Source organism: Eublepharis macularius, chromosome 9, assembly GCF_028583425.1.
Source record: "Eublepharis macularius isolate TG4126 chromosome 9, MPM_Emac_v1.0, whole genome shotgun sequence".
Taxonomy (NCBI): Eukaryota; Metazoa; Chordata; class Lepidosauria; order Squamata; family Eublepharidae; genus Eublepharis; species Eublepharis macularius.
In genome coordinates, this window is record NC_072798.1 from 104,888,918 (window position 1) to 104,903,042 (window position 14,125).

At 47.1% G+C, this 14,125-nt stretch overlaps 1 protein-coding gene across 2 annotated transcripts in view; it reads left to right on the plus strand.

The window, feature by feature from the left end:
* The window catches only part of FRMD4A (FERM domain containing 4A), a 222,605-nt gene that overhangs the window by 192,274 nt on the left and 16,206 nt on the right, over nt 1–14,125 (plus strand). For both annotated transcript variants that reach the window (XM_054988128.1, XM_054988127.1), the window contains 5 exons: nt 96–218; nt 8,702–8,930; nt 9,811–9,867; nt 12,598–12,835; nt 13,625–13,789. In XM_054988128.1, coding sequence (XP_054844103.1) covers nt 96–218; nt 8,702–8,930; nt 9,811–9,867; nt 12,598–12,835; nt 13,625–13,789 — 812 coding nt within the window. The remainder of the gene's footprint in view (nt 1–95; nt 219–8,701; nt 8,931–9,810; nt 9,868–12,597; nt 12,836–13,624; nt 13,790–14,125) is intronic.

A 14,125-nucleotide genomic window follows, 5' to 3' on the forward strand; every position in this document is an offset into this window, starting at 1 on the left:
ATATTTGCAGAATGCTGCTGTTTATCTTCATACCTTGATTGATTATCTAGGTAATTTGGCACATCCATACACCTAACATTTATATATATTTACAGGAGCTTACAGGAAAATTGCCAAGAGAATATCCTCTTGACCCTGGGGAACAGCCCCCAATTGTGCGAAGAAGGATAGGTACTTCCTTTAAACTGGATGAACAGAAGATACTGCCCAAAGGAGAGGTGAGGACTTGCTCTGTGTGTGTCTGTTGCAGTTTTAAAACATCAAATCCAGTTCCTGCCCGGGCTTGAAAAAAAAGATTTAGTAGATTCCATATTGAAGTTACCCTTTTCATCTGCTGTCTACCTAGCCGAATGAGACTTTTGGTGTATTACTAACCAGTTTCAATTATGTTATATTCCCAAAGTGTGTTGCAAAATGTTGTCTTGGTTTTGTCATCAGGCTACACATCATTTGAACATTGTGCAATCTGGAATTATGGACCTCTATCTTCTGCTTTTAGTCATGTCATGATGTGCCTGTAATACCCATTTTGCCCAAAATGTCCATAATATCCACATTTGTCCAAAATCCAAAAAAAAATTAACAAACCAAAGACAGAGATATGTCTGTGTTTGCTCCAGTGGGCAAAGAGTGGCTGCCTGGGGTGTTTCAGGCTGGGAAAAGAACACAGAGAGAAAGCATAAACTTTCCCTCCACTTGCTCTGTGGTCCCAACTCAGAATTGGGACCCCACAGGCTGATCTTTGAATTCTCAAAAAACATCTGAAGCTCTGATCAGGGAACTCCCAGTGCCTGGGCTGATTTGGCCCTCAGCTTCATGGAGTGAACCACTTTTTTGTTTATTATTTGCAGTGGTTCTCCTGAGCATACCCTGACCTGGATAGCCCAGGTGAGCCTGATCTCATCAGATCTCAGAAGCTAAGCAGGGTCGGCTTTGGTTAGTAATCAGATGGGAGACCTCCAAGGAGGACCAGGGCTGCAGAGGCAGGCAATGGCAAACCACTTCTGTTAGTCTCTTGCCATGGAAACCCCACCAGGGGTCACTATAAGCTGTGGCTTGAGGGCACCAGACACACGCACATACCTGAGCGTAGCCACTACAAATGCAAACTTTCCTTCAGTCATCTGTCTTTTTTTCCCAAACAGGGGTAGTTCCACAAGCACCCCTTCACACCCAGAAGTCTGACATTTTGTTGATTGTACTCGTTTTCCTGATGTCCTGGGCTCATTTAGATGGATTCAAATGTGTTGTTATCCATTACATTTTTATCCCACCCTTGCTCCATTGTGCTCAGGGCAGTGTGTGTGAGGGGCTGTCCTATTCTGTAGTCCTCACAATCCTGCAGTGTAGGCCAGACCGAGAGCCAGGGATTGGCCCAGAGCACCCCAGGAAACTTCGTAGCTGAACAGGGGGTTGAGTTTTGGTCTGCTGAATCGGTACAGCCCCCCTGTCCGTGATACACTACAGGATCCACCATCAACCATCCAACGGGGGAGACAAACTGAACGTCGAATGTCTGTAGACTTTGAAGCCTGCAGTTCGATTTGGTATTTTGTTGGAGCTGTCCTGTGTATTTTTACCCCACTGCTCACCCAAGGAGCTCAGAGCAGTGTACTGAGTTCCCTGTTCCTCATTTTATCCTCACAAGCACCCTGTGATAGAAGTAAGGCTTAGAGAAAATGACTGGCTGAAGGTCACCCAGTGAGTTTCAGGGCAGAAGGAAGGTTTCTACTCGGGTCTCCTAGAAGCCAGTCCAGCACTTGAATGATTTCCCCATGCTGTTCTCAGCTCGTTAGTAATGCCTGCGTTGCTCAAGAAAAGCAAGACTTTGAGCCAAGCCACAAGTGACGAATGACGCTTGCCTGGCAAGTGAACAGACTCACGTGTATTCCTCCCTGTTCACTTGCCCTCCACTTGCGCTCCACTTGATCACTACGTGGAGCACTAAGTGGAGGGCAAGTGGAGGGCAAGTGAGCAGGGAGGAATACACTTGAGTCTGTTCACTTGCAAGGCAAGTGTCATTCGTCACTTGTGGCTTGGCTCTTTGTCAATCAAGCAGGATTTCTTCAGTGCTCTGTCGAGAAGCTGGGGGAGGGGGGGGCAGTTCCTTCTTTTGCCCAGCACTGCAATCTCCGCCCTCCCACCTCTTCCTGAACCACAACAGTCTCTTCCCTGCCTTTCCCAACCCAGCAAAGTTCTGCTTTTCTAAGTCTGCCAGGGCGTGCCCGTTCTGAACCTCTGTCCCAGGGTCAACGCTGTGAACCGTGGCTATGAAAACAATCCCGCAGCAGAAGGGCTGGGCTGGGATTTGGAAAGAAGAAGGGATCATTGCTAGAGGGTTGGTTTGTCCCGTGGCTTATATGTGCGGTTGCAAAACAGCAGCTGACACCATTATTCTCTTCTCCATTTTATCCTCACAACAACCCTGTGTGATGGGTTAGTTTGAGAAGTGTGTGACTGGTTCAGACTCACCCAGCAAGCGTCCTTGGCAGACGCGAGGTTTGAATCCGGCTCTCCCAGATCATAGTCTGACTCTCTATCCACTACACCTCCATGCTGGCTGAATAATTGCTTAGTAAATAATTGCTGTATTAGAATATAAAAATAGATTTAATTGTATTGACCAGGACATAAATTAGAGACAATGCATTTCTCACCCACTAGTGATGTTAAATAACTTATCATAACTAGGGAGACTGTTGGTGGTGAACCACTGTATTAACCTTGTAGATTTTGGGGCTTTGCATAAAATGTCACTAATGGTACCTTTTACATTTCATGGCCTTTTGAACTGACTGTTCGTACACACACCATGTATTCTTGTGTAACTCTGCATCTGCTGAGTAAGGTTTCACTTCATGCCTCTGAAATATTGTAGCCTGATGTTATTTTTAAAAAGTCTGTTAAGTCTTTAAAGACTCTTTTTTTGGTTTGCTACAACAGACAGAATTTTTCTTTGGAATTAATGACTAAATTTGTGCCAAGACCTCACCCAGGCTTAGCTCAGGAGTTTGCTTTCAACATTAGGACTGAATCCTCAAAGAGAAATAACCTCTGAGCATGCACAAAGTGGCATTCCTTCACTACTGAGTAACCACTGTTGTGTACCTCTTCACAGGCTTAATAATTCAGGAGCAAACTTGAGTAGGACTGTTAAATGTCCTCAGCCTCTGCCCACTCCCAATCTCTTCTTGAAAAAACCTTTAAAAGCACATTTTAAAACCAACTTTCCTGAACAGCAGCAGAAGGCAAGATGGAATCACTAAGTCAGCCCTTCCCAAAATGTAAGAGATACTACTTGCTTTCCTTAATGAGGCAGGAAGAGAAAGCTTCTACCATGATTGAAGGGAGAGGCACATGACGTACACACGTGCCTGCCATCGAGTCACGGCAACTGACTGACAGCAACCCCAGCAGGGGGCTTTCAAGGCAAGTGAGAAGCAGAGGGGGTTTGCCAGGGCCTTCCTCTGCAGAGTTTTCCTTGGTGGCCCCCCATCCAAATACCGAACCTGCTTAGCTTATGAGATCTGACAAGATCAGGCTAAACTATGCTGTCTTCAGTCAGAGGCATATTTGTGGTGGAGAATGCCGTCAAGTCATAGCTGACTTATGTTGCTCCCGGTGGAGTTTTCATGGCAAGAGACGACCAGAGGTGGTTTGCCATTGCCTGCCTCTGCAGCCCTGGTCTTCATTGGAGGTCTCCCATCCTTTTACTAACCAAGGCCGACCCTGCTTGGCTTCTGAGATCTGATGAGATCAGGCTCACTTGGGCTATCCAGGTCAGAGTCTGAGGCATGTTACATGCCTTAAAAATGCTTTATGTACATACATTTGCAGGTGCTACCATCACACAGATATGATTGCCATGAACTCTATTCTAGCTGCTTCACCCTGTTGAATCCAAACTGTACATCAGAGTCAAGTTTTTCTTGGTGTAACACTCAACATCACCCTGACTAAAGAGTTTAAGAAATAGGTCTGAAACTGGAAGATGCTCTTTGGTTTTCAGTGTGAGCTTCGTCTCTAGGACACTTAAAAACATTCAGAGATGAAATATATTCATTTCCAGCCATATTTTAACAGACTCCTTAATCCTTTGCATTTTTGCTGGCTGTTGTGGGAGATCTTGTAGAAAAAAAATAAGGAATATCAGGATCCAGAACTTAAAAGCCTATTGTAGTGAATATATACTTCATAAAGATTTTAATGTTGACAGAGAGCCAAGCTACAAGTGACGCCTGACACAGGTTGGACACTTGTCAGCTTGCCTCAAGTTTTGATGGGCAATGTAGGCGTCCTGGTTTTACAGCTTGGCTCTCCACTACAGCTGCAAGACCAGGATGCCTACATTTCCCATCAAAACCTGAGGCAAGCTGACAAGTGTCCAACCTGTATCAGGCGTCACTTGTAGCTTTGCTCAGAGTTTATGAAATCTTCACAACAAAGCTTTTATTTATTTTTTTAAAGCTGCTCAGTCTTCACTAACAGAGAGAGAGATGTAATCAGGGCTTTTTTCCAGCGGGAATGCAGTGGGGCGGAGTTCCAGAACCTCTTGAAAATGGTCACATGGCTAGTGGCCCCGCCCCCTGATCTCCAGACAGAGGGGAGCTTAGATTGCCCTCTGCGCCACGTGGTGCAGAGGGCAATCTCAGCTCCCCTCTGTCTGGAGATCAGGGGGCGGGGCCACCAGCCATGTGACCATTTTCTCCAAGGGCAACCCACTGAGTTCCACCACCTCTTTCCCCAGAAAAAAAGCCCTGGATGTAATTATAGACTTAAGTAGTGCCAATTGATTACTGACAGTGAAAGCAGTTTTTAAATCAAGCTGTTCAGAATGACTCCTTCAGGGCCATTGTGTCTTGAAGAGAGATTCATTCACAACTGCATCACCTTTTTTCTGTGGGTGTGTGTCGTTGTCCATGCTACTAAATAATGGAATATGAGGCACTTATAAAACATTCTGTCACACTCCAGTGTGACCAAGAAATCGAGCCCAGGATGGGGATGTGCAGATAACAGCAGCTTCACAGGCCGGTACCAGAGTGTCTGCTTAGCATGTAGGAAGTAGCCGGTTCAGTCTCCAGCTGAAGGGCCTCAGGAAAGAGGAGCTGGGAGATACCTTGGAGAGCCACTGAGGAGGATGGGGCAGTGTGAGGCAACCACAAATACAACTCCTGGGGTCACTGAGGACAGGGAAGAGGCCCGGGCGGATTGGCCACTGTGTCCCCTGGGAAAAATGCCTGTGGGCTGATGGCCCGTGGAGCTCCTCTCTTTCCCTGTGCCCAGTTGTCCCAGCCCTGGCTAGTTGGGACACCCTCTTGCTCAGCCTGGACCAGTCCTCCCTCCCCCAGGGACATATCTCAGGGGAGGGGGCATAGCCCTTTTCAAGACTATTTTGGCCTCCTAGTCCTTCCCCAGAAGAAGATTAGTCTCAAGTGTGCCCCTAAGAACAGCCCCTCCCTCTTCTCCCACATGCATGAATGGCGGTTGTTGAAAGGGAGGGGAAGAGCCAGGCGCTGTCCTTGGGAGCTTGTGGGTAGTTAGAGCTGCTTGTGGGGGGGGCGGAGTAAGGGGGTGAAATACACACGTTCCACCTCCACTTCTCAACTGTTGTGTAGTGATGAGCTTTTGGGCAGTTAATGTGGAGTGGACAAAATGCTTTTGATGAAGATGTTAACAAATTTAAATTGCAAGTTTTTTTTTTAAATGTAGCTCATATGATTAATTCCTCTGAAAACAAAAATACCGGGGCCAGAGTTTAGTAGCCAGCGGGGAGGCAAACATCTTGCAGCCTTTCCTTGTAGCAGTCAGAAACTTGCTTTCGAAAGGCTCTCAGGATGAGAATCCTGGCGCAGAATTGGTGCCGGCAGAGCATCAGATTCTGTGTTTGTGCAGATAACTGAAGTCCGTGCAGCTCTGGCCGTGAATGGACTTGCATAGCGTGTCCTTTCAGTTTACCACTGGAACTTGGTCAAATGTTTAATTTATTGTTTGGCGCAAAGGGCACTGAGCATTCACTAGTATTGGTAAAAAAGGATGGCACTGTTGTTCATAAAGCCAGTTTGGTGTAGTGGTTAAGAGTGGCAAAACTCTAATCTGGAGAGGCGGGTTTGATTGCCCACTCCTCCACATGAAGCCAGCTGGGTGACCTTGGGCCGGCCGCAGCTCTCTCAGAGCTCTCTCAGCCCCACCCACCTCACAGTGTGATTGTCCTGAGGATAATAATAACACACTTTGTAAACTACTCTGAGTGGGCATTAAGTTGTCCTGAAGGGCGGTATATAAATTGAATGTTTTTCTTATTATACATCTCTAGTGTGGGACCCATGCTCTATGGCTGGATTCCACACTGATCCAGTAAGATGCTTTGGGAGGAACCATATTGGTTGAGGAAAGATGTTCTTTTCTGCAACTGTGCTGATGCTCCCTTGAGTAGCATTAGTACTAGCACATGAGGGGGCCATGTTCTGTGACTAGCAGACATCTCTGGAGAATCATGAAACTGGTGTCTCATTAATGCCTTGCACCACATTAGGCAATGTGTCCCTTGGTTCATTATAGAGAGGTTGAATAGACTGATCAATAAGTAACTTATTCATGTAATACCATTGAGATCAACAAGACAGCCGTGTGAGCAAAAGATAGTTCACTTTCAGTATGATATACAAAGTTAAAAACTAGTGTTTCACAGATGTTTTTCTCCAGTAGGCCAAATTTGCCGGCGATGTATCATCAGCAGGGCTTTTTTTCAGGGGGAATGCGGGGGAACGGAGTTCCAGAACCTCTTGAAAATGGTCACATGGCTGGTGGCCCCGCCCCCTGATCTCCAGACAGAGGGGAGTTTAGATTGCCCTCCAGGCCGCTCAGCGGCGCGGAGGGCAATCTAAACTCCCCTCTGTCTGGAGATCAGGGGGCGGGGCCACCAGCCATGTGACCATTTTCTCCAAGGGCAACCCACTGAGTTCCACCACCTCTTTTCCCAGAAAAAAAGCCCTGATTATCAGTACAGTTACTCTATTTTGAACCTGAAAAATTGCCATCCATCTATATGACTAATGCACCATGGCAGACCCCCACCTTTCCCAAACCTTCCACCCACCCTAAACCTTCCTTCACCAGTTTGGGAGCTTCCCAGGCAGGTAAGGGCTGGTCACCACACACCACCTGTCTGGCCTCCACTACAGCAGGCAGCGGGGCCCTCACCGGGGCCCCTCTCTCTTCTTCCAGAGGCTCCACCACACAGGCAGACCCTTCCCTGTATGTACTTTCCCTCAACCAACTTCAGCTCAGGGCTACTGGCGAAAGAGAACATAGAGGTTATTTTCCCTATATATGCTGCCACCATTTACTTCACTAGGCCCATTTAACATGACTGGAGCATTTTAGGTCTGTGTGTATATTTTCCCTCAGCCGAGGACTTCAAGCCAGCCAGGGTTAAACAAAACAAAAAGAAACTTTATTTACAAGATGGAACGTAGGAGTGAATGGTTTTAAATTCATAAATACACTGGGGTTAAACGGGGCACGTTTCAGTGTAGCAGAACAGGAGTGTAATCAGCCAGCAAATATCTCTGCTGCCTTCTCTAAGCTTCTCGCTCTCTCCAACAGACTCCAACTGTCCCTGGCTCAGCATTCCACCCCCTCTCGTTGGTTGGTTTCTCAGGAGGGGTGGAGCTGGAGCTAATCCTGTCCATCACATTATTTATTTACTTACTTACTGTCAGATACACCCTGCATATCTGCCATGTCATTGCATTTGATTTGTTCTGCTGTTGTAATGGGTTCCTGAGTAAGTGCAGAGTGAAGCTGGTTTCTAATGTGCTGTGACTAATTGCTTATCTTACAGGAGAGGTGTTTTCATTTCAAGTTCCTGCCACGCTGGGAACTCGGCCTTGGAGAAGCTGAACTCCTTTTCCCCTCCCCCCTTCTTCCCAGGCCAAAATTCCTCCTGAACCGTTTCTATGCTGGGGGGGGGGACTTCCTCCTATAACTGTGAGCCAAAACACACGTTAAGAAATACCTAGGTTCAGCACGTGTTCTCTTACCTCAAGGTTTGCCGGGATCTGTAGGCGTCCTGGAAGCTTAAAGTAGGCGTCCTGGAAGCTTAAAGATCTGTAGGCGTCCTGGAAGCTTAAAGTCCTGGAAGCTTAAAGGATCTGTAGGCGTCCTGGAAGCTTAAAGGCGTCCTGGAAGCTTAAAGCTTAAAATACAGGCTCCTGTATTTCCCTTCCCCTTTTTGCTGCTCTGCAAATGCTAAACTTTAAGCTTCCAGGACGCCTACAGATCCCGGCAAACCTTGAGGTAAGAGAACACGTGCTGAACCTAGGTATTTCTTAACGTGTGTTTTGGCTCTGTCTCTGCTCTATCACTTTTGGGCATTCCAGCCAATTCCATTGTCTGAGCTGCTGTTTATTAAGGTATTAATCCTTAATAAACATTTTAACTACTTCAACCAAGGAATGCAGTAAAGAGTTTTGGGGAACTACCTGGCAAGTCCCGACACTTACTTACTTACTTACTTACTTACTTACTTACTTACTTACTTACTTACTTACTTATATTTCTAGTCTGCTTTCCCCGCAAGCGGGCTCAGAGTGGAGTTCAACGAATATAAAACAGCACAACAATTTCATTTAAAATCAACTAAAAACATCAATAAAACCATGAACTAACACCCCAAACCGTATTTCTTGCTGAGCAGGAAGCTGAACTGGAACGCTTAGAGAGGGAATTTGCCATTCAGTCGCAGATCACCGAGGCTGCTCGACGCCTAGCCAGCGACCCCAATGTCAGCAAGAAGCTGAAGAAACAAAGGAAAACCTCCTACCTTAATGCATTGAAAAAACTCCAGGAGATTGAAAATGCTATCAATGAGTACCGTATCAAATCTGGAAAGAAGCCAACGCAGAGAGCCTCCCTGATCATAGACGGTAAGCGTGACTGAAACTGTGCAGTGCCCTGGTACCACAAGGGTACCCAGATAATACGTAGGAAGTATTGCTTGATTAACAATAAATAAAGAAACCTGATGAGGAGATGATTTTGTCAGAAACATACATGAAAATGTCTAGAAGTGGCATGACTCAAATTTTATATGAGGCTTTGGTGCTTGGAATTCCTTCGAGGGAAGGGCCCAGGGCAGATTGTCCGTGGCTCAACCTGGAAGATCTTCCAGAGTTCAGGTTGGGGTTCAGGATCTTTTCAAAGACGGTTCTTGTTAGTTATTGTAAATAAGAAGTGGATGAATGGTTGAAAACATGGCAAATTGGGCTATAGTGTAAAGTGATGCATAATTTCATATATGCACCGCTGAGATCTGAGCTGGCTCGCTGGGAAAAGGATATTGTGGTAGACAATGAAAACATAAATTTAATGTGTGGTGTTGTAGAACAGGAAGCAATTAATCCAGCTGGAAGGAGAACCGCTTTTAAAAGGGCAGTCATCCGTCAGAAGCCTCCGTAGCCCTTCAGCTGTCCACACAGGAGAGGAGGGTCCTGCCCCTGACAAAAATGGCCACGAATCAGGCCAAAAAAACGAAATCCTGGGATGCAGTAGCTTGATTGCAAAGAGTTCATCTGTTGCAGCAAAACAGTACAGAAGTCCAGTGATACCTTGAAGACGAACATTTATTTGAGCTTTAATGAGTCCTGGCTTCCTTCTGCAGATATGTGTAGGGGAAGAACATACTGGGAATTCGTCTTATGGGGACTGTTGCAAGAGGGGTCTGAGGCAGAGATGTTTGGGGTGAATTCAGCCATGAGGAGCTTCAGAGCACAGCCCTCCTACTGTGTTTGTGTTTTTGCTTCTCAGATGGAAATATTGCCAGTGAGGATAGCTCCCTCTCAGATGCCCTCGTTCTGGAGGATGGTATGTAAGCATTGCAGTATTTTTGTGTATTTTATATAGTCACTTTCAGGGCTTTTTTTCTGGGAAAAGAGGTGGTGGAACCCTGTGGGTTGCCCTCGGAGAAAGTGGTCACCTGGCTGGTGGCCCCGCCCCCTGATCTCCAGACAGAGGGGAGTTGAGATTGCCCTCCGTGCTGCTTGGCGGCGCGGAGGGCAATCTAAACTCCCCTCTGTCTGGAGATCAGGGGGCGGGGCCACCAGCCATGTGACCATTTTCAAGAGGTTCCGGAACTCCGTTCCACCACGTTCCCACTGAAAAAAAGCCCTGGTCACTTTTAACTGCAAAAAAAGAAGCTTGTTCTGTGCCAAACGGATAATGGTATGATCTGGTCAACGCTGAGCAGTTTTCCCCATTGATTGAGGGCATAGATCTGAAATATACTCAGCTTTGGCTGAAACAGCCTAAGTCATTTCTGTAAATACAGGTGGCTTCTGTGGCACGCTCTGTGATTTTTTTACCCCTCGAAAAACACGCACGATCTTCCTGGAGAATATCTTTCAATCTGACTTTATCTTTTTCTCTCAGGGAAAATAAGTGATTTTTTCCCCTGCTGGTGTTGCCAGCCAAAGAGCTCTAAAATAAGGGAAAGCTGAGACTGTAAGAAAATTCACTTGAGATAATGTTCTCTTAAGATCTCATTGTGCATTTTGTTCATGCACGCTATCAGCACTTCGTTAGAGAATTCTGTCCTTATAATGTATTACAATTGTTTTTTCTATGAGCATCTCTGAAAAAAGTAGGACATGATTCCTTGAAATAAGTAAGAGGCAGCAAGCCTGATATTTGGAGATGCTGCATTCCAGGCAGCCACCACTCAAAAAATCGATACGGCTTTATTTCAACTGCACAAAAAGTGCCGTTACGCCCTTTGGCCTAGGAGGGTTTGACTCTTTTTAGAATTATTAGTATGCACCAGGACCTAGAAGGCTTCTCCCCGGAATACCAGAATTTAGCCCTAGTTCAAAGCTCTGTGCCTGCTGAAGTATGAGCCCTGACAACAACTCTGATCCACGGGGTTTGCGAGGGAGGAGTAACCCTGGGATTAAATGTCTCCCCGTTTCCAAACTACAGGACTGAACAGTTAAAGCCAAGCGTGTCAACCATTCATAGCCATTTATTTTTTAATTTAAAAATATTATAAACTTCTTGTCTACAAATGTCTAACAAAGAGATTTGAGAAATACACAGTCAATTGGTATAGCACAGATCGCTTCACAACTATGGATGCTGGATATAGAATTGAACAGATTATATAAAATTGTGAGCACGTCTAGCCACAGACATCTGATGTCTAGCAATAGAGCACGTCTAGCCACAGACGTCTGATGTCTAGCAATAGAGCACGTCTAGCCACAGACGTCTGATGTCTAGCAATAGAGCACGTCTAGCCACAGACGTCTGATGTCTAGCAATAGAGCACATCTAGCCACAGACGTCTGATGTCTAGCAATAGAGCACATCTAGCCACAGACGTGCTTTTGCATTGGCTAGGCTAAACCCCCTTCCGACTGCAGAACTATTGGGGCGATTTGCCAAGATACCATACTGGGATTGTCTGTGTAACTGTGCATCTGTTGTAATAGAGACACTGAGCCATTTCTTACTATCTTGTCAGCAGAGGGCAGCTCCCAGATCTCTTTGGATAACCCCGGTTCTGCTCAAATATCAGCTACCTGTAGACCCCTGGGTGATATCCCCACTACTGGCAGATTCTCTGTGATGAAATTCCTGACAATGGTGATCTCTTTAAAACATCAAAGGAGCACATCATGTTAACTGTAAATTGAAGTGGGTACAGGGGCGGCGCCAGGGTTTCTGGCACCCGCGGCTGCCCCTATGTACTCGCGCACATAGTGCGCACGCACACCCCTGGACTGCGTAATGACATCACCGCATGATGACATCATCACGCAGCAAGCCGGGACCCATTGGCCGGCAGGTGGCTGGGGCGGCGCACAGAGGCTGCCTGCGCTCCGCACGCTGCCCTGGACGCCTGCTGTGCCATGGCTGGCCGGCTGCAGCAGCTGCAGGCCAGGCACGCCAGCTCCATGGTGCGCACCTCTGCCCCCGGCACCCCCTCTGGCGCCCCCTCCAGTGCCTCAGTGCCTGCGGCGCCCGCCTCACCTCCTCAATGGTGGCACTGGCCCTGAGTGGGTATATTTACTGAATTTCCAAATGGGCTCTCAGTTATAACTAATGCACAAGTCAAGCGATTTTGGTATTAGAATAATTTTATCTTACTAGATTTTATCCACCCTTTACTTCCTATTTTATGTTATGTATATTTTACTGGGATATTTTATCTTGAATATTTTATTCTGCTTGGGATTGGATGTTTTAATGATTTTATGATGGCTTAAATTTCAGTTGATGTAACTGTAATTCAGCTTAAGACCTATGGTCAATCGAGCTTGTTAAAAAAAGGAAGGGAAATTGTGAGGGAGAAGATGAAGTGGGGAGGTTAGTATCTTTGATCCTGGGGGCCTTGTGAAGTATGTGTGTATATACACACCCTCATCATGTGAAGTGAAACCAGCGGACACTTTGGATTGTTCTCCCTCACGAAGTCAGGGGCAGCGTTTCTCTTTTCACATGGACTGCAAACTTTGCTTATTGTGGCTAGCTTTCAGGTGATGAGATGAAGGACTCATTTATCCTGACCTAATTTATTCTCTTTTTTCCTAACTGTAGAAGATTCTCAGGTTACCAGCACAATATCCCCTTTACAGTCCCCTCACAAAGGACTCCCTCCACGTCCACCCTTGCATAACAGACCACCCCCTCCTCAGTCATTGGAGGGACTCAGACAGATGCACTATCACAGGAATGACTACGACAAGTCCCCGATCAAGCCCAAGATGTGGAGCGAGTCATCCCTGGATGAACCCTACGAGAAGGTCAAGAAACGCTCTTCCCATAGCCATTCCAGGTGAGTCGGGTGAGGGTGACCAGGGTCAGATAGACTAGTCCGAAGGAGAGCTCACGTGTTCAGGCCTTCTCTGGACTTCCCTCAGCAACAGTCCCAGCCCCACAACTCTTGAAACAATGACCTGCAGTTTGTGTCTTCAGCAGTGACGGAAGCTGCTGTAAAAATACCTGAGAAGGCAGCCATCTTGCATTGGCTCCTGCCTCTGGGGCCTTCTGCAGTGAGGACCGCTCCCAAACAGCGAGGCAAAAGTATTCTGAAAGATGCTCAGCCTGTATTGCCAGCAGAATGTGCACAAAGGTGCCGTCATCTAAATGACAAATTCTTTTTCAAATGACTGGGAAGTGGAAGAGAGGGAAGGACAGACGAGAATCAGTGCAGAATCATTGTAGAGCTAGCGTAACAGCCCCCTGTTCAAATTTCACTTTAGCTGCTTTAAGCAAGCCGCTTCCTCTCAGGCTCAGCCTTACAGTTACGAACCTCCAAATGAGGCCTGGAGATCTCCCAGAATTCCCACTGATTTCCAGGCAACAGAGATCAGTTCCCCTGCTTTGGAGGGTGGACTCTATGGCATTATACCTAGGGTTGCCGGGTGGTATCTGCAAAAATACAGAGCAGAGCGGGGGGGGGGCATCCTTATGCATGCGCTCTTGGCCCTGGCGTGATGACATCACTTCCAGGAGTGACATCATTGAAAGGGTTCCCAGGTGCCCGCCAGCGGCACCTGGGTTGGCCTTGGGTTTCCCTGCCCAGCAGGTTCTCCTGACGCACTGTGTTCCCTTCTGTTCACAGCAGCCACAAGCGGTTCCCCAGCCCCGGGGGCTGTGCAGAGGGTGGAGGGAGCAACTCTCTACAAAACAGCCCCATTAGGAATCTTCCCCACTGGAACGCCCAGTCCAGCATGCCATCGACACCAGATCTACGGGTACGCAGTCCACATTATGTGCTTTCCACTAGGTAAGTCCTTCCATTCCATGATTTCCTCGGCTTGTCTTTTTCTTTTGAAACGGGACTCTGGCATCCCTGGACTCCTGGCACCACATGCATCAGTTTCATGTGGATGATCAAGGGTTGCCCTGGAGGGGACGGTGCTGCAAATCCTTCATTTTGCAGTCTTGAATTCCTTCGCCGAAGGGCCGTCTGAGAAGAGCTCAGGTTTTTCAATGGTAGCGGCGGGAGGAGGAGGAAAGGACCGGAATAGGGCTGCCAGAATAGGTTTGGAGATTTGAGGGTAGAGCCTGGGGAGGATGGAGTTCGGTGTAGTGGTTAAGAACGCGGGACTCTAATCTGGAG